This window comes from Mus musculus, chromosome 17, assembly GCF_000001635.26.
Source record: "Mus musculus strain C57BL/6J chromosome 17, GRCm38.p6 C57BL/6J".
In the NCBI taxonomy this organism is placed as follows: domain Eukaryota; kingdom Metazoa; phylum Chordata; class Mammalia; order Rodentia; family Muridae; genus Mus; species Mus musculus.
In genome coordinates, this window is record NC_000083.6 from 5,926,470 (window position 1) to 5,946,634 (window position 20,165).

The window sequence follows — 20,165 nt, forward strand, 5'->3', positions numbered from 1 at the left end:
GGTACGCTAGTGTGTTGAGGTGCCCTTGCATTTGTTAGGAAGCTCTCAGCAAAGGGCTGGTCTGTGTCTCAGCAGTGCTCCATGAGGAATCATGAAGGAGCAGCACAAACAATGTTTGTGTAACTCAGACAGCTTCATATGAAACTCAGGAGGTTGGCTCGTCAGAACTTGAGCAGCAGAGTTGGAGGGTCAGGCCTGGAGCCTCGCTTACACTTCACAGTGGAGCTGTCTTTGCGGGGGACATAAGTACTGAGTGGTGTCTGGAGCTGCGTGAGGACCAGCGCCAGTGTTTACAGCTGCTTCCATCCAGAATGAGAGTACAGGACCCAGGACCTCTCACAAACAACAAAGGAAAGCCCTGCAGTCTGCACAGCCAAGCCCGGCTCGCTCGTAAATGCTGTGTCATAGCAGCAGAGAGGACACGTGCCCCTGAGACAGCTCATGTGCCTTTCTGACCTCTCATCCCTTCTCCTCTGTGTACTCCTGACACCAACAGCGCAGAATCTTACATGGGCAGAGTTTTGTTTGTTTCTCTTATCACAGTGTGTAGCACTGCACATTCTAGCTTTATTGCAGTTTCCAGGAGCATCAGCCTTCAGGCTTCAGAGGGACTTAGAGGGAGTTGGCCTGGGATGTTCTGCTCTGTACCACAGAGTGTCAGCATTGCATCTTCAGCTAATGACTACTGCTCTTTGCTTTGTCTTCTTAAATACTGTTACATTTATGTATTTTCCAGGGAGCAATAGAAAAAGTGAAAGAAAGTGATAAGCTGGTTGCAACTAGTAAAATTACTCCCCAAGACAAGCAGACCATGGTGAAGAGAGTTGGCACCATGTCTTACGCTCTGCAAGGTAAGAGAAAGGGTGGTGAGTAACTGGGAAGAGCTGTTCCCAGCTCCCAGCGTCAAACCTGCTTGCTGGTAGAAATCCAAATGTTGAGTCCCAGTGAAATTCAAAGCTAATTTAAAATGTCTATCTGCTTCTAGGTAGCGTTTTATTTTACAGATGAACTTGGGATAGCTGTGGGTGATTACACCCATACATCATTACTTCTAAGTGACACATTCTGTTAACAGCCTTTAATATCACACTGTTGTATTCAATTCCAAAGTCCAGAGCTGGTGGGATGGTTCAGTGGTTAAGAACACTGGCTGCTCTTCCAGAGGTCCTGAGTTCAATTCCTAGCAACCTCATGGTGGCTCACAACCATCTGTAAAGGAATCTGATGCCCTCTTCTGGCGTGCAGGTGTGCATGCAGACAGAGCACTTCTACAATTTAAAAAAATGCATAAATTAGTACATTTAGTACAGCTTCTAGAGGTCTGTGAACTCTGTGCTCTGGGACCATGGAATCTAAAGGAGGCTTGTGGGTATCACTTAGACATAATTTAGTTAGAAAGAAAGCAGCTGATTTCTAGAGGTGTGCGTGTGTCAGAGAAAAGAACAGCAATGGCCGTCTCTGTGTCTGGTGAAGGCTGACAGACATGTGCCTGTGCAGACTGAGGCTGTCAGTGGAATTCAGCTAGTCAGTGACAGCCATCCATTACTAGACAGTGGCACTTGCTGCAGGGGTCAGCTGTGTTTCTAGGCTCTTGGTAGACTTGGGCTGAGAACTGGTGCCTCTTAGAAGCAGCCAGATGAAGTCCTGCTGATGACGAGTCTTAGGCAAGCAGAGAATGTCATGTTGTTATTCGAAGTCTTGCTGGGAACTAATCCCTGTGATAATTTTGTTGTAGCTGAGATGAATCACTTTCACAGTAACCGGATCTATGATTACAACAGTGTCATCCGCCTCTACCTGGAGCAGCAAGTGCAGTTCTATGAAACAGTGAGTGTCCCCTCCCAACACCCCCCATCCACAGGTGTGTCCCCTCCCAACACCCCCCATCCACAGGTGTGTCCCCTCCCAACATCCCCATGCACATGTGTGAGGGCAGTGAGTGTCCCCTCCCAACACCCCCATCCACAGGTGTGTCCCCTCCCAACATCCCCATCCACAGGTGTGTCCCCTCCCAACATCCCCATCCACAGGTGTGTCCCCTCCCAACATCCCCATCCACAGGTGTGAGGGCAGTGAGTGTACCCTCCCAACACCCCCATCCACAGGTGTGAGGGCAGTGAGTGTCCCCTCCCAACACCCCCATCCACAGGTGTGAGGGCAGTGAGTGTCCCCTCCCAACACCCCCATCCACAGGTGTGTCCCCTCCCAACATCCCCCATCCACAGGTGTGAGGGCAGTGAGTGTCCCCTCCCAACATCCCCCCATGTACATGTGTGAAGGGAGGGAGGTTTTGGCCTAGTGCCCTTGACTAGATAGACTTGGTCAGTTATAATCTTTACTCCTGAGTGATAAACCAAAGGGGCTTACATTTTGAACAGAGTTTAGTGGTTTGATTTTTTTTTTAATCTTTTAAAATTCCATCTGAGGAATATTGGATCAAAAAAGCTTTCCTGGGCCTGGAGAGACAGCGTAGTGCTTAAGAGCTCCTGCTGCTGTCACAGAAAACCCAGGCTCAGTTTCTGTCAGTCACACTATGGCTCACAGTCATCTCTAACTCCAGCTCCAGGGGTCTCATGCCCTCTTCTGACCTCTGCGGGCACCAACCACACACAAGCCACATACACATACTTACAGGCAGAGGAGCTGCAGAGAAAAGAAAATGAATAGGTATAATCTTTGGAAATGTTTAAGCTTTACTTTGAAGAGCAGACATTGGTTCCTAGTTTTAAAGCCTTGAGCAGTCCTGACTGTGTGACTTCCTTCTTTCTGAGCCTCTCCACGCACGGGGACAGTGCCAGAGGATTGAGGTCACCCTGCTAACCCACAAGTTGTATCGTTTTCAGTTAGAGAAATAACCAAAGGCAGCCGTTGCTTGTGACCCAGGTTTTACAGTTACCAAAGGAGTCTCTTCAGGAAAACCAAAATAACACAATGTTTTAACATTTTCATTCAGCGAACTGTAAGGAAAACATAAATCCTCCCTCCCTTCCTCTGCCTTGTGCTGTTCTCCTTCGTTACACACTTCCACACTTCTCGTCGGTGTGCTTGAACTCAGGCCCTGCAGGGCAGCACAGAGGAGCAGTGAGCGCTTGCGGTAGCCTTGGTGCTCAGCCTGCCATTGCCTCCATGCATTCAGAGATACAGGCTAGCCCTCAGAACACATCTCTGCATGTGTCGCTTTTGGGTTGTACTCTGGCAAAAACACCTTGTGAGTTCTGGAAAAAGCTGCCGACTCACAATTCACAATTACACACAAGGTACACGTGTTACATGTACATTTAAACAGGTGCATTTAAAACACATGGACCTGATGTGTGGGGATGGACTCACTCTGGAGCACTCTCTGTCACAATGGCTGTCTGTGTCTTCTGACTTTCCTGTCGCTGCTGGGCTTAGCCCCTCTGTGTGTTAGACATAGTAGGTTACATGTGTCTCTGAGAAAACGTTGGAAAGGTAGCTCTCAAGGTGCTCATACTGTGGATTTATTAATTATCAAGCCCACACATGCTATAATTTTTGTAATTCAACACAGAAAACCATGTGCTTTGTCACTGTCGTCTTAGAGCAAATATCCCTGAAATTATTAACACTTACATTTCTGTACATGGAGCAAACATGTATGAGTATCTACTGTACACTTGCACTTCAAATGTTTAAGGTCCCCAGATGACTAAGGAACCTGAGCCTAAGGGTATTGAGTACCCTTATGGGAGGGTAGGCACATAGCAGATTCCCAGTGCACCCTGGGCTGTCAGATGCAAACTCCACATGCCCGCTACCTCCATAACAGGGAGTCTTAGTGTTCATACTTGTCTAGAAAAGAAGGGGACTCTGTGCACTTGCTTTCCGGAGAAGGGGCTAGTCTGAAAATGTAGCCCCCACCACCAGGCATGGCCTGGCCTTGGACCTGACTGGGCAGGTAGACAGGAGCAGGGGCACTGAGTCAAACGGCACAGAGTCCCAGTGGCTGCAGAGGAGCCTAACAGACCAACTAAAGGGTTTGATAAGGTTATGTTTAACTGGGAAGAGGGCGGATGGAACACTGTTCAGTTGTAATATCTCGGGGTGGAAATGTCTCAACTGTTCTGTTTTTTCACCAGATCGCAGAAAAGCTGAGGCAGGCCCTCAGCCGCTTCCCGGTTATGTAAACCAGAATGGAACACAAGAGAACTCCGAAGTGCTTCATTTACCTGGGGCAATGCGATTCAATTCCCTCCCCTCCCCGCCCCCCATCATAAGAGAGAGAAAAGGAAGAAAACCAAAAAGAAAGAAGTTGACAAACCCTGTTTTGGTCGTTAGCCACCTACGTGCGCTGTTGCCCAGGATGGCCTTTCTTGTTCATTTCAGCCTATTAGTTACCCAGTGAAAATGTCTATTTTTGGAAAATACTTAAATTTATCAAGATTTTGAATGAAGAAATAGGGGTTCTTCCTCCTGGTATTTTACATAGAATCGTAATTTATATATTACCTGTGATCTTCCAGTTCTTACCCAATGTCAGATAATTAATACTAATTGCTTTCTTAAAAATATGAAAAACGGCAGAATAAAAAGTATATCTTTGTATATTTTTATAACTCTTTCAGTCCTTTGGGGATCGTTGTCTGTTTGGGGGAGTCTGTACACCCTCACTGGCATAGCTACAGTTAAGTGCTCCCGGGATAGGGAAATAGAGTCCTCAGATCACCTACACCCTCAAACTTGGTGGTGGGTAGCCCATCAGAGGTCCCAGTAGGTGGGCACAGCAGGCAAGAAGACCCTGCCTCCCTACTGCTGCCCAGGTTGGTTCCCTGTGCTGAGGTAAATTCAGCATTCTTTGCACTCCCTCCTAGCTCATAGCACAGGTGGAAGCTCCCACCCTCGCACGCACGCTCTCCATCCCTCAGCGGCTGAGAGGAGAGGAGCTGTGGCCTGGTTTGGAGCAGCAGGCTGGTCAGTATTCTCTCAGAAGCAGAGTTCAGCGCCTGTTCCCTCCCACAGACTGGGAAAGTTAAGGACTAGAGTAAGTGGGAGGACATGCGGTAGCAAGCTGGTGACAAGCAGAGAATGGCTCTGTCTGTGACTGTGTCCCAGCCTTCATGACTGGAGAGCACAGAGCGCACGCCATCTCCTCCCTGCAGACACAGTGGTCCCCTTCCACAGTTGCCTTATGATGTGACCCTCTGCTGCCACTTTCCTGACCTGACGTTATATTATAGAGATGGGAAGTCTGGGCCAACAGAAATGAATGAAACCAAAAATAAGTAGCTGAGAAAATCCAATGAGCGTGAGCATGACAACTTCCTGTCCTTGACATCAGGGCTTTGTTAATGTTTTCTAAGTCATTTTTCCCTACCTGACTTTTCTTTTATACAATTCCATAGAACAGTGTTTATGATACAGCCATTTAATATATGTACAAATTGTAAAGAACATGTATAAATATTTTACATAAATGTGAGAGCATGTAGAAACCAATATATAAATAAATTGTTTTTAAAAACTGTACAGCAGATTCCCAAAGTATGTTTTCAGAATACTTCTTGGCCCTTTGTGTGATCAAGGTTTTTTTGTTGTGAACTCCTTGCCAGCTGCCAGAAGGGGTCCCAGCAATGAACTTTTCTATAAAACACCTTTCCCTTAACGTTACTAGCTTTGGTTTCTGAGCTCTGTTACCAATCCTGCAAGCATGCCAGGAGCTCTTGACACAAACTGTTGACTGCCCTCCTCCGAGATGTCCCGAGGAGGAAAGAGTCAGGCAAGTGGAAAAGAAAGGTTAAGAGTTGATGAGAAGAGTCAAGGCGCACTGGTAGCTGCCTTAGAACTGGGGGGGGGGGGGGGGGGTGTTGGAGGGGGATGTGAAAGTCAGATACAGTCCAGTGGAGGCTGCCACGGGGGAGTGGTGGAGGCTGCCATTGGGGGGAGGAGACAGTCCAGTGGAGGCTGCCATTGGGGTGGGGGGCAGTCCAATGGAGGCTGCCATAGGGGACAGGTCCTATTTTTTTGTCTTGATGCTTGACTTTTAATTGCTTAAAATCAACTTCAGACACCACAGAACTACAGTAATACAGGAACTTAAAAAAATCTTGGCAGGCGCTTGGAAGATGGCTCAGCTGCTAAGAGTACTGGCTGCTCTTCCAGAGGTCCCAGGTCTGGTTGTCAATACCCACGGGGCACCTCAGAACTATCTGTAACTCCATTTCCAGGGGCTATAACGCCCTCTTCTGGCCTCTGAGGGCCTTACATGTATATGTGGCACACAGATATACTGCATGCTGGCAGACACATTCACATAAAGTCTTTTTTTTTAAATTTTAAGTACTAATGCTGACTATGTCAACGTCATTTACTTTTTGAAAATGAGATGACTAAATAGTGGCCAAATACTGAAAAAATAATTTTTAGATTTATTTCATGTGCATGAGTGTCTGTACCTGTCTGGTGCCCAGGGAGACAGAGGAGGGCTATCAGATTCCCTGGAGTTGGAGTTTAAGTGGTTGTTAGCTGCTGTGTGGGTGCCGGGAGCTGAACCTGGGTCCTCTAAAAGAGCAATAAGAACCATCTGTCACCTACTCGTGCTTATGATTTAGAAACACGATGTGTGCAGAACTGACAATGAAAGCTGATTTTAGTAGCTTGTTCAGCCTCGCATTTTAAGTGAGTTAAATATGGATCCTCAAGGTGAACTAGTTTAGCATTCAGTGTTTCAAAATCATCGCAGCCTTCCACGCCAAACTGAAGTCACAGCGAGCCCAAATTAGGGCAAATGATTTCATGCATGTTGATACATTGGCTAAACACAGTCCTGAGAATATAAAAAAATACATAGTTTTGTTTTGCATTTGATGTAAGAATGTGAAAATATCAAGTTTCTGAGAAAGTAATGTCTTGGTATATTTGCTGCTCCAGTTTTAGTCACTAAAGGATTCTTGCCATGTTACAGATGGAATGCATAGAGCTGAGGTCTGATGGTCACCTTAGAGGAAACGCAGACCACATCTCCTCCCTAGACTTCTCTAGGTCCTGTCTCCCAGAAACAATATCTCTTCAAGAGCATATCTTATGCCGTGCAGTGGCGGAGCACACCTTTAATCCCAGCACTCAGAAGGCAAAGGCAGGAGGATTTCTGAGTTGGAGGCTGATGTGGTTCACAGAACAAGTTCCAGGATGACCAGGGCTACACAGAGAAGCCCTGTCTTGAAAATAATAATAATATTATTATTATTATTAGACACCTTATTCATGGCAGTGCCTAAATTTGTGAACTGTTTTCTAGACTAAAGCATACCAAGAGTAAAAGTGGAACCAGAGCGTGAATGAGCGCCTTAATTCAGAGAATGGAAGCCACATCCATCAGACACTGATGTATCTGTTTCTGAACTACGAGGCACGTTAGTTGATGCTGCCCTCTTTTGTAATAAAAACATCAGAGACTTGATGAAGTAGTATTATTACCTAAGCATTCACTTTCTTTGGTAGTGATTACAACTTGGGACCTGGTTGACAGGATTTTTTGTTTTGAGACAGAGTTTTTTTGTGTGTGTTTAGCCCTGGCTGTCCTGAAACCCATTCTATAGGTCAGGCTAACCTCAAACGAAAAAATCTGCCTGCTTCTGCCTCCCTTTGTGCTGGGATTAAAGGCGTGCACCACCTCCATCCACCCTTGCTCTGTGCTGTAAACCTGTCATGTATGCCAATTTGCTATTCTCCACAGCCTTCCCTGTGCCATATTAACTGTAGAATAACACTCTGGCCACACGTTGAATACACAGACACTAATAGAAGATGATATGCAAAGGGTTTGTGCATGATTTCCTGTTATCCATCCCCAGGGATATGCAAAAGAAATCTCTGAATAATAATTCTTTCAAGTCAAAATGAGGGACAGTTTCCTTGAGATTACAATTTATATTACAGCTACCTTCAGAGGGGTTTTTAAGTAACAAATTCTTTTCATTTTAAGATGAGTATTTTTTTAAGTGTGGCCCATATCCTGGAGGCCAAAAAAGGGGTATTGATAAAGGACAAAAGTTGTAGGGAATTATTCAGGTGTTTGCTGTATACATTTCCCTCATGGGAAATGGGTTTGTTCTGGATTTTTAAAGACAGCATCAACCCCCCTAATACTTTTCCTTAGAGTGGTTTCCCTTCTCTAGTCTTGTGACAGCACAAGAGCTGAAGGAAAGCCCTGGAAGGGGATGGATGGTTCAGCATCCCTTTAGCCCTCAAAGGTGGTCTTGGTCAGCCAGTACTTTAGTAGTTGCCAAGGCACCCACGAGCCCCTCGCAAGGCTCAGGGCCTCCTGCGGGAAGGGAGAGGGTCCTTTTGCAGGCAGCTCACCCGACCCTATGGCATGGTCAGCGTGCAGCTGTGCGTGAGGGTCTAGGAAAGAAGGACCGGCAAGGAGAGAACGAAAGCAGAAGTAGCTGCAGCCATCTCTTCATGGCGTTCAGTCTCAACACTAAGGCTTTGAGCAGGCTGAACAAGAACTCCTGCAAGCAGCCGGAGAAGAGGAGAAGCGGCGGGCGGGGCGGCTGGGCTGTGAGCGGGGTCATATTTTAGGCATTGGGGGGCGGAGCGATGAGCCTAAGGGGAGGGGCTACAGGCCTGAGGGACAGGCTAGGGGCCCCGCGGGGAGCTTTAAGCCCGCCGCAGGTGCATCCGAGGGGCGGAGTTTGTGGGCGGAGACTGGACTCCCGGCTAGCTTGTCACTGCGGGTGTAGGTTGGCTGTTGACCCACCAGCTGTCAAGCAAGACACGGATGCTTAAAACAAATATCCCTACAAACCTTGACCTAGGGGAATTTTCTAGAACAGAGCTCTGGGCGTTGAGAATGAAACCTAAACAAGCACGTCTCTAGGGCGTGTTTGAGGAAGCCAGGGTCTCTAAAAACGTGGTCCTGTTTCTGGAGACCAGCGTGACCTTCTTCCTGTGAATCCATCATCCAGCGAGGAGCCCCCCAGAAGCCTCCAGCAGCGCCACAGTAGAACCAGCTCCCTCAGAGGAGAGGCAAAACCGAGGAGGCAGGATGAGCAGCTGGACTGTACCGGCCTAACCGCCCTCAGAAAGGGCTTTATAACTAAGTTATAACTTTTTTTGTTTTCCAAAACAGGGTTTCTCTGTGTAACCCTGGCTGCCCTGGAACTCGAGTTGTATACCAAGCTGCCCTTAAAATCACAGAGCTCCACCTGCCTCTGCCTCCCAAGTGCTGGATTAAAGGTATTTACCACTATGCCCCCCTTCAGGTTTAGCTTTATGCTTAAAGTTGAAGACTTGCAATATTGGCCTTTGCATGGCCTCCAGCCACTTGGTCTGACTAGGAGTGGTGAGGGAGTAGAGAGCACACACACACACACACACACACACACAGAGAGAGAGAGAGAGAGAGAGAGAGAGAGAGAGAAACATCTGGTTTGGGGTGGACTGGGCTCTCAGACACAGAAGCGACTCACCATGGTATAGAGAGGTGGGGTTACTATATACAGCTGAACAAGGAGGCAGGCTTTACGATATGCAGCTGGAGCAACATGTCACATCTGTACCATGCCTTCTTCGATTGGCTAATCTCTGTAGGAAGCAGCCTTAGCAGGGGAGCTGTTTTCAATCCATAGACATGGAGATGGGGATGCTATGGTGGTAGACATTTTTCTGCACACACTATCAATATTTACACTGAGACTAGGGAAAAATTTGCCATTTCCCACAGGGAACGTCACTCAGATCTCCTCTGCTCCCCACCACGCTGGCTGTGCCCCATGTGGCAGACTGCGGGTCATTTAACCCAAACCCATTCATCTGTACCCTCTTCTTTGTTCCACCACAACTGAAGGAGAAGTCACCGAGTTCACCGAGAACCGCGGCTGTGGCCAATGAGGCGTCAGCAGAAAAAGGCTTTGAGAGCTTTAGAAGCCTTTTTCTTGTAAACAAACGCAGCCAGTTTTGATTCCTGATGTCTTAGCTACCTGACCTGGGATAACCTTCTGAGACCGCAAGCTAAAGTAGCGATTTTGTAATCATGAAGCAAGAAGCCAGCATGCTAAGAGAATAAACTTGCCCAAATCCTTGGTGACGTTGTTGAGCGGCTGCCCCAGCCCTGGACAGCCACTTTGAGACTTATTAAGAGTGTAAAAGCCACCACCACCCAGCGCAGTGGCGCACGCCTTTAATTCCAGCACTTGGGAGGCAGAGGCAGGTGGATTTCTGAGTTCGAGGCCAGCTTGGTCTACAGAGTGAGTTCCAGGACAGCCAGGGCTACATAGAGAAACCCTGTCTAGAAAAAAAAAAAAAAAAAAAGCGTGTAAAAGCCAGGCTCAAGACTCCAGTCTGGGCACTTGGTAGACTGGGCCACACCGGAACCAGTGTGGGCGAGACCAGGCAGTCTCATGCAGGAGGGTCTCAAACTCAAGCTGCCTAGCAAGACTATGTCTCAGAAAACAAGTCACTGATAGGGGTGTGTGTGTGTGTGTGTGTGTGTGTGTGTGTGTGTGTGAGATTAGGCCATGTTTAGACCTACTTGAGTTGATTTTATTCAAGAGTATCACCACATAGTAATTTGAAGTTATTTGTTTTTTCAAAATTGTCTTTTTGGTGAAATGTTTTAGAAAACATTTCAAATGCATATTTTAAATTTTCTATATTTAATCTCTATTTCAACACTTCCAAATATACATACAAACAGAAAACATCTTCCTTCACACACCCATGAGAGGTCAGAGCTGAGCCTGTTCGCGACTTTCCTGGGATGGAAGCTTGCTCCCTGTAAGTCTTGAATCCCCAGCGCCACCTATCAATAGAAGGTCTGTTGGGCATAAAACCCAAACTTCTGTAACATTATCTGCCGCTCAGGGTGACTATTTATAGGCATGTTTGTAAGACATTTTGTAGAATTTTCTTTATCCACGAATTTCTCAACCCAGTCTAAGAGCAGGCTGTTCCCGAATAAGGGTCAGAACAGGCAGGACGCACTGAGTGGACACACCTACGGACTCCTGCCTGCTGTGCAGAAAATGCCAAGGGAGGTCCTAGCAGCTCTGCCCCTGCATTTCCTACCTGTTTGTTGGGTACAGGTTTGGACTGTTGGAGTGTCTGCTAGGTTTCCACCAGTCTGGACATTAGCCAGCCACTAGCCTTGGCCACTGAGAATTCTCTTGGAATCCAAGCTGTTCTGAACAGGCAGACCTTTGCTGATCTTGGCAATGTGAAACTCCCACGTGCTTGTGAGTTCTGGGTTGTTTTATCAGATGTGATTCAGAGGGCACCCAAGCTCTGTCTGCTAGACTGTCACCCCTGTGAGGGAGCTACGTCTTAGCCCTAGAAGGGAGTTAGTTAGGCCCCCATCTACCCTAGAGCTATAGGTACCCACACCAGCCCCAGTTTCTATACCAAATCCTAACCAACAGGTTTGCTGACTTTCAGGAATAGACCAAGGGAGAAAGGCAAGCACTTGCCACCAAGTGGGCAGGAGGAGCTCTGGGCTTGGGCCTTACAAGCATGCAGTGATCTGTGTGGCAGGCTGGAGTTGCCAAAAATACATGGTTGGGGCTTTGTGTGTGTGAGTCTATCTGGGCATTTGGGGAACCCTTGTTGACTCTAGTGCCATCTGAAGAGAGATTGCAGCCTGAAAGTTTCTACTAACTTGGAAAGCCGTGGGGCTCAGTTCTCAGGTTTTAAGTTATCCTTATATGTTTGTTGATGGGTCTAGAGTAATTATCAGTATTCTCTCTATAAGCTTTTTTTTTACAAGTAATGTCAAAATGCATGTCCAAACTAACCATTCCTGTCGGCTACTCCATTCCTGTCAGCTACTCCATTCCTGCCAGCTACTCCCTATCACCTGTTCAGTCTGCCTAGAGGCCAAGACAAGCTTAGCAGCAGCAGCAAATGATTTCAGCCCCTCTGCCATACCATACAGCTCCTGCTAACATACATGGGGTAGACTCTGCCAAGATGTAGCTGCATCTGTGATGGCAGACACTAAAACTTACAGGAAAGTCTAGCTCAGTAGGACAGGAAAACACCCATCATTACTGGGCCTGGAGCCTTAGGCTGCCAGACATTTCCTTGATTAATGATTGATAGATGTAGGAAGAACCAGTCCACTATGGGTGATGCCATGCATGGGCATGTAGGTGATCCTAGGTGTATTTAAACAAGCCGAAAGTCCGGCATGGCGAAACATGCTTTTAATCCTGGCACTCAGGAGGCAGAGGCAGGCAGATCCCCGAGTTCAAGGCCAGCCTTGTCTACAGAGCTAATTCTGGGACATCCAAGAACTACACAGAGAAGCCCTACTTCCTTCGTTGCGAAGAAGGAGAAGAAGAAGAAGGAGGGGGGAGGGGGGAGGGGAGGAGGAGAGGAAAGGGAGAGGAGGGAGAGAGGAGGGGGAGCGGGGAGAGGAGGAGGAGGAGGAGGAGGAGGAGGAGGAGGAGGAGGAGGAGGAGGAGGAGGAGAAGGAGGAAGTTGAGTAAGCCATAGAGAGCAAGCCAGGAAGCAGCATTCCTCCATGGTTTCTGCCTGGAGATCCTGCCCTGACTTGCCTCAGTGAGGGGACGATGACTGTCAAATGAAATAAACTCTTTCTACCCAAGTTGCTTTTGTTTGCAGTATCTATTACAACACAATAGAAATCTAGAGGCAATGCCCAAATCCAAGTGAGACAAAGTTTCCTTAACAAAAACTATCAAGAAAGGCTTGGCACCAAGGCAGACAGAGCCTGGTAGAAGAGCTTCAGAAGTTTGAGGGCACCTACAGCCACCTCTCCATCGTCTCTGTGGCCAGCATGAGGAATAGCAGGCTGAAAGGCATCCGGAACGAACACCTGGAAGCACAACTCGGTGTTCTTTGGCAAAAACAAGATGGTGGTGGTGGCCTTGGGTCGAAGCCCATCTGACAAATACAGACAGCCTGCATCGGGTCAGCAAGAAGTTGAGAGGTGATGCTGGGCTCCCTCTTACCAACTACATGAAGGAAGAGGTGACTGGGTGCTTCACAAAGTTTATAGAAATGGATTTTGCTTGAGTTGGGAACAAAGCAACTCTAACTGTGAGCCTGGATTCAGGGCCCCTAAAGCTCCATGGAGCCAGGGCTGAGGCAGCTGGGGCTGCCCACTGCTCTCAAGAAAGGTGTGGTAACCACGGTATCTGACTATGAAGTATGGAAGCGGGGTGATGAGCTGACCCTAGAGCAGGCCCGTGTCCTGAAACTTTTGTGGGATATACAGTTGGGAAGATTCCAGCAGTTGGACCATGACCTGTTTGAGAGTGCACCAGAGACTAAGGGAGAGTGGGGGGCGGGGGGGGGGGGGGGAGGAAGAGGGAAGGGGAAGGAGGAGAAGGGGTGGAGGGGGAGGAGGGGAGAGGAGCTGACTCTAGGACTTGAGACTAAGGCTTTCTAACAAATTCTTCATCTCCACTGGACCACCCAGGGCTGCTGTCACCCCTCTGGATGGAGCCGCTGTTTATTTTGTTTGGATACAGAAAAGGGAAGGTGGTTGAGGGTGACTTTGTTTCTATAAAGAATAAAATTTTGCCTGTCTCTGCCTCCCTAGTGCTAGGATTAAAGGTGCCGGCCACCCTGCCCAGCCGAGTTTGCTACACTTAATGTTACACGACTTGCATGGGGTGGTGATCTCTCCACTGTATAAAGAAGCTGTGGAGAACCAACCTCCGAAAGCCATGCGCCACTCTTGGTCTTAGCACAGCAGAATGGGGCGGGCGGGCGGCAGAGGAACCCAGCTGTTAGGGTGGCCTGCTGGAAACTTGCGGGTGAGGACCTCTAGAGGCATCACACTAGGAAAGGATGCTCCAAACGCGCCCAAAGGTGCTTCCAGTTCGACCTGGCTGCGTTCTCCCTTGGCTAGCAGACCAATCCTGACCAACCCGACCCAAGGACCAAGAGGCCTTGCCTCGAGTTGCTTGAAGGTTGCAGATCACAGAATACTCATCAATGCTGAGCAAGAACAGGCACTGAGATCCTCAGGTGGGGGTTCCTCACCTGTCACTCTGATAGGCGAGGCCATGTGCATCTCAGCGAGGTCAAGGTCATGTGGTAAAGGGGATAGCAGGGAATAGATGTCTCATCTCTCGGACACAACGCAACACCAGTTTGGGTCGCACAGTGAATTAAAGTCTTCGGTAGAAGGCAGCATTTAAAGAGTGTGTCAGGCACACACACACACACACACACACACACACACACACACACACACCACTCACAAGAACATACTCAATCACCACGGTAGTTTCAGAGTGAAGGCCACTTTGCGTTTCTGCAGTTCCATTCAGGGAGACTGAGGCACAGAACCCAATGGCCCCATCCGGGGTCTCAGGCGTGGGGGTGGGGTGGGCGTGGGAAGAAGTGCTGCGCCGGACAAGCGGTGGCGGCAGGGGTGGGGTGGGGGGTTGCCAGCCCTGCTCAGCCCTCAGCCCCCAGCTACCCATATAAGGCCGCGGGAATCCGGGCAGGGTCCGGGCTCCTGAGGCTCTCCGCGGCTGCAGCCTCCTCCGCGGCGAGGAATGTGTGGAATCTCCTTCGCCCGCAGCCGCCCCCAGCAGGGAGGACCGTCCCGGAGTACTGAGCCCTGGCGAGCTCAAGCCCACCGGGCGCAGTCTGGGTTCCCGCTGTGGCTCGCAGGTGCCTGCCTCGCCGCTTGGGGGAGCGCGGTCGTCGTCGGAGAGGCTGGGCGGCAGCGCCACCTCACCTGCTCGGGGCAGTGCGGCGGGGCCCGGGCGGAGGAGGAGGAGGGAGGGAGGGAGGGGGAGGAGGGGGTGGAGGAGAAAGGAGGAGGAGGAGGAGGCTGTCGTGGTGTTAGGGGAGGAGGAGGAGGAGGAGGAGGAGGAGGAGGAGGAGGAGGAGGAGGAGGAGGAGGAGGAGGAGGAGGAGGAGGAGGAGGAGGAGGAGGAGGAGGAGCCGTGGGCACTGGAGCCCGGCACAAAGTGAAACTCCTGGTAGCCGCACACCCTCGGGCGGGACCTGGTCCCCGCTCTCCTCTGCTCCCCGCGCCCATGGCTCTAAGCAAAGGGCTGCGGCTGCTGGCGCGGCTGGACCCCACTGGCCCGAGCAGCGTGCTGTTGGAGGCGCGGGGCCGCGGCGACTGCCTGCTCTTCGAGGCCGGCGCAGTGGCCACGCTGGGTGAGTGCCGCGCTCCCCGTGCTCCCCACTTGGGCAGCAACGCCGGGGAGGGAGGGAGGGCGGGAATTAGTGAAGGCGAGCGACTTCGCGGAGACCTGAGAACTAGGGGCGCTCGGTTCCCCGACAGGGAGGACCCCGGCGGCTTGGGGATGGCCAGGGGCGCTTGTCCGCGGGAGTACTGGGTGCGGGGGACACCAGAGAGCTGGCACATTTGGCTGGACTAAGCGTCGCGCTCGCCTGAGGGCGGGGATGTCTCGGGGGCGCTCTTCCTGGGGCTTGGGTGGCAGGCGTCTGTTCTTGGAGAGCCAACTGGCTCTGATTTCCGCTCCTGGTGCTCAGTGCCGAAACCTAGCATGTTCTGGACACTCTGAGGAGGGTGCCCTGAGGAGGAGTCCACCTAGTGCTCCCATGCTTGTGCACCTGTTGAATACACCAAAGCAGCATTGCCTTGCCTGAAGGGATGACACGTAGGCACCAAAACAGACTTTGAGAAACGTCGATGGCACCCTTCATTTGTCTCCTATAAATACTCCATCAGAAGCAGGAGTAGAAGCAAATATACTCTCTAGTGACTTTATCTTTATGCTGGGTGTTAGGTGAGGGCAAGCCATTGTATTTCATTGATTGACTTCAGAAATTGTGAGATCAGCATTGTGCTAAGGACTTTAGAGACAAAATCTTACACAACCTTTGCAGTTTTAGCTCGTAATAAAGATAAACAAACTGGGGCCTAAAGAGGCTAAGACACTTGCTCCAGGCAACACAGACTTGTGTGTGGCTATTTTGGTGATGTCATGCGGTGCATGCCTTCCTGGTAAGTCCAACTTCCGGATCCCTAGTTTTGTAATTGACATTTGCAAGAAGATCTAGGTAGCATAAAGCCAGCAGTCAGATAGGATCAGTAAGATTTTAATGATGAGCCTTGAAGGGCAGGTTTAAGACAGTGGGTGTCCAGTTGTCCATCCTCCTGGTGTTCCTAGCTAAACAGGATCACTTATATTTTAGGAGGTAAGAAATGCAAAGCACTCATTTGTAAAGTGTTTTATGACTCCTTTTCTCAGGTTTGGATGTGTCAGCTCAAGCTACGACATCCACATATTTGTGCGTACATACACCATGTCTTAAAGGGGGTGCATCAATTTCTACTTCCTGGACCATGCCATTAATGTGTAATTTATCAAGCTGGGTGTGGTGGAATACAGCCCACGTTCTGGCTATGCAAGGCGGGAGGATCAATGGGAAGATGGATTAAGCCCCAGAGTTTCATACCAGATTGGACAACCTAACCAGACCTCAAAACATGCTGGCCAAATACAGACACAGAAAAGGGAAACAGCAAATATCTGGCTTGCTGTCAGTCACTTGATTAGGGAAGGAGGATTCTGTGTCAAAAGTAGACAGTCGTGGAATAATTATCACATTATTGCAGTTGGAGTTCTGTCCTGAAAAGTCCAAACTTGGTCATTTGTTGCAGCCTTGAAAGAAAACCATGGAAATTTCCACTCCATTTTAGTCATTTACTCCATAACACATTTCTCAGAACCCAAAGATTAAATTTCATGATACAAAGTTACTGTGACTTCAAAGAGGTTAGAATGCCTCTCAGCAATGCCAAGCCATATTTATACCCCAGTGAGAGTGGTTTTGAAGCCACTTGGAACAGGTGTCTCCCATCAGGCAGTTGAGTTTGGGCCACTATGTGTTTACATGGTAGCAATGATGCAGTACTTTGGATTACAGCAGAAGTTGTCATGAAAAGAACTGTCACGTTCTAACCCTCCTCTCCTGTTCTACACTTCTATCTCCCACCTAACTGTCTGCTTTCAGTAGACCACTGGATGGATTACTTGCAGTTTTGGGTTTGTTTTCCATGGTCAACAAAATGAAACTTTTTATTTCTTTTTTTTTTTTTTTAAAGAAATTGTAGCCCTTGCTGATAATGCTGAGAGAGGATTACAAGAGAGCCTTTGTTACTAGAAAGGAAAGTCATTGCTTTGTACTTTTAAAACATCCTAAATGCCTCATTGTTGGGTGGAATAACTCTGAACTTGAAATCGCCACCTCTTCCCAGCGCCAGATAGCCGAGTTACTTTCTTTTCCTTGACCTTTCTTTTTCCCCAAGAAATAAAGCTGGCCGGGGCCTAGCAAACACAGAAGTGGATGATCACAGTCAGTTATTGGATGGGTCACACGGCCCCTAATGGAGGAGCTAGAGAAATTACCCAAGGAGCTAAAGGGAACTGCAACCCTATAGGTGGAACAACAATATGAATTAACCAGTACCCGGGAGCTCTTGTCTTTAACTGCATATGTATCAAAAGATGGCCTAGTCGGCCATCACTGCAAAGAGAGGCCCATTGGACTTGCAAACTTTATATGTCCCAGTACAGGGGAACGCCAGGGCCAAAAAGGGGGAGTGGGTGGGTAGGGGATTGGGGGGGTGGGTATGGGGGACCTTTGGGATAGCATTGAAAATGTAAATGAGGAAAATACCTAATTAAAAAAAAAAAAGAAAATATCCATATGTTATGCTTAAGAATGAAAAATACTAATATTGTGTTAGTAATACCACTTGTGTGCCTGAGAAGCATAAATTTAAATATAAAAGCACTGGCTTTGAAAAAAAAAAAAAGAAAGAAAGAAAGAAAGCCGGAGAGGTGGTGATGGCCTGGTCTTCCACAGGAGTAGATCATAGGTTCCAGCACTTACGTGGCAGTCCACAACTGTCTGTAACTCCACTTCCTGAAGATCTGATTATCTTTTCTAGACTCTGAGGTTATCAGGCACATATGGTGTACAGAAGTATATTCAGGCAGAACACCCATATACATAAAATAAAAATAAATCTTTTTTGTTTGTTTTGAGACAGTGTCTCATAGCCTAGGCTGGCCTGGAACTTATCTGCTCCTACCTCCCAGAATAAAAGATATGTGCCACCCACTCAAATAACCTTTTTTTTAAATTAATTTTTATTTTATATTTTGAGTGTTTTTCTAGTACATGTGTCTGTGTACCACACATGTGCATTGTCTGAGGAGGCCACAAGTGCCTGTTGGATCCCTGGAACTGGAGTTACACATAGCTGTGGGACATCATATGGATGCAGGAAATCAAACCTGAGTCCTCTGGGAGTGTCCACTGTGTCAACTGCTGAGCCAACTCTCCAGCACCCCCCAAATAAATGATAAATGAACCTTCGAGGAAGGAAGGAAGGAAGGAAGGAAGGAAGGAAGGAAGGAAGGAAGGAAGGAAGGAAGGTGCACTATATCCTGAGTGGAGGCAGCAGTGGGAGAGACAGAGAGGCATGTGAAGACAGTACGTTTATGGCAGTCCAATCCTGACACCTTCCTTATGGGCAAGGGACATGGCGACCTAATGGTCTTTCTTGGCCTCGGTGTTCTAAATTGTATCCACACTTTTACTGGGCATGATAGGTGACTTGCATGACTGAGCCAACAGCTTTGAGTGTATCTCTGCCCACATTGTGTGCCAGAACCTTCCTAGTACATGGCCTACTGGAGACGCCATCTTGAGAAATGTTTCCTAGTCATTGGCTGTGCACTGCCTTACAGGTTTTAGGCAATTTGGAAAGATGGGCTCTTGGATTGAATACTGAGCTTAAGGAATTCTAACCATGAACAGTTGGTGAGGGAGAGAGTCCGTGACCTGTCCTCACCCCTTCTAAGCCACCATCCTCTTCCAAGGTGAACTTTGCTGATAGTCCTTACACTAGATCATCCTGCCTGCTAGCAGGAGGCTTGTTGGATGAGTAATTCCAAAGTTCTGGTTTGATAGAATTCAGTTAAGCATCTTTTATGTGCATCAGGGATAACAGATCTTCCAGAGGCAGAAGATGCATAGATAAATGCACCAGTTTGGAGACCTTTGTAATCCTTGTGGTAACCCGAGTGAGTGTTTGGAACCTTCTTCCTAGTATACAGATGTTCTCACCTTGAGTGCCAGGACCATAGTTTCTGCTATCTCTTGTTAGACTCAGGTTAGACAGATGAACCATGTTGACCCTCATTGGATTCCAGCTGCTTTCAGAGTGAGTGGAGCCTGGGAAGAGCCCTGTGTGTTACACCGCGGTTTGCTGGCTGATACTCCACTTCATCCAACTCTAGCCTTGTCCCTATTGATCGATGACAGACAGGGAGAGGTAGGGAAGGAGGCTTGCGAGACTTAAACAGTTGGTGAATGCTCCTAAATTTTGGGGGGTTTCCTGGGGAAAGGTTGTGCATGGCCAGTTGGTTTCCTGACTAGCCCAGCTGCTGTGTGTGTTAGATGCCACAGCCATGCTTGGTTTGCATGAGTGAGGTGACCCTGAGCCCAGCTAGGCTCCTTTAGAACTGTTCATTTTCTTAGGCTCTGTAGTCAAAATGTGTAAGGCTATTGCAGAGAACCATTAAGGGGCCATTGTAGAGATGCAGAAGAGAGATGGACACAGAAAAGTCCTGAGCTGGGCAATTGGAGCTCTGGGCCAGGGTTACAGCAGCTGATGGGCCCCTCATTACTGTATGTGGACCCTTTCCACAGAGGAGGTTTTCTCTGCACCTTGTTTATAAAAATGAAAACTAGGTAAACATGTCTATTTTCCTGCTGCAAAGTTATTGTTACTTCAGTTCTGAATGGTCTCTCATTGGCACAGTGTGGCTCAAAATTTCACTTTTAACATTTAATTGCAAAAGTGTTCAATCATACAGAGAAACAGAGGGGAGAAAAAAAAAATCAACCTTCATGGACTTATATATAATATTAGTGGCTATCAGTATTTTAATAAATTACTATTTTCCCATCACCCCTGTGAGTTAAAAGATCCTCCTAAAATGTAATTTATTCTGTGCCAAGTGAGAGTTTACTTTTCTCCCGTCGACTCTCTCTCTCTCTCTCATTTCCATTCAACTTGTTTATTTTGCCATAAATTAAAAAAATTAGACATCTTTATGCAGACAAAGTGATGTTGTGATGCATGCAATGTATCATGCAGACAATGTGGAATAACTAAATCAAGCCGCTTAGCATATTCTTTTCAAATACAGTTTGTTTGTTTGTTTGTT

At 48.1% G+C, this 20,165-nt stretch overlaps 2 protein-coding genes, 1 long non-coding RNA gene and 1 pseudogene across 15 annotated transcripts in view; all 4 read left to right on the forward strand.

Annotated features, from left to right (window-relative positions):
• The window catches only part of Snx9 (sorting nexin 9), a 90,633-nt gene extending 85,146 nt beyond the window's left edge, over positions 1 to 5,487 (forward strand). For 2 of the 3 annotated variants that reach the window (XM_017317612.2, XM_030249990.1), the window contains 3 exons: positions 737 to 851; positions 1,736 to 1,827; positions 4,101 to 4,693. In XM_017317612.2, coding sequence (XP_017173101.1) covers positions 737 to 851; positions 1,736 to 1,827; positions 4,101 to 4,148 — 255 coding nt within the window. In that variant the 3' untranslated portion in view covers positions 4,149 to 4,693. Of the gene's footprint in view, positions 1 to 736; positions 852 to 1,735; positions 1,828 to 4,100 lie in introns of all 3 variants that reach the window. The other variant, NM_025664.6, reaches the window with a different exon arrangement.
• Gm46599 lies at positions 1,837 to 2,882 on the forward strand. 2 transcript variants are annotated; one of them, XR_001782194.1, is made up of 2 exons: positions 1,837 to 1,999; positions 2,031 to 2,882. It is a non-coding gene; the product is annotated as a predicted gene, 46599 (long non-coding RNA). The 2 variants fall into 2 exon arrangements; XR_001782195.1 differs by having other exon boundaries at positions 2,062 to 2,882.
• Gm8376 (predicted gene 8376) lies at positions 12,616 to 13,177 on the forward strand (annotated as a pseudogene).
• The window catches only part of Synj2 (synaptojanin 2), a 114,487-nt gene continuing 109,132 nt past the window's right edge, over positions 14,811 to 20,165 (forward strand). For 5 of the 10 annotated variants that reach the window (XR_385128.2, XM_006523205.4, XM_006523208.3 and 2 more), the window contains exon 1: positions 14,858 to 15,108. Coding sequence is in view for 7 of the 10 variants with exons in the window: in XM_006523205.4 (XP_006523268.1) it covers positions 14,982 to 15,108 (127 nt within the window). In the remaining 3 variants the exon portion in view is untranslated. Of the gene's footprint in view, positions 15,109 to 20,165 lie in introns of all 10 variants that reach the window. The other 5 variants (NR_151772.1, NM_001113353.2, NM_001113352.2 and 2 more) reach the window with 2 other exon arrangements.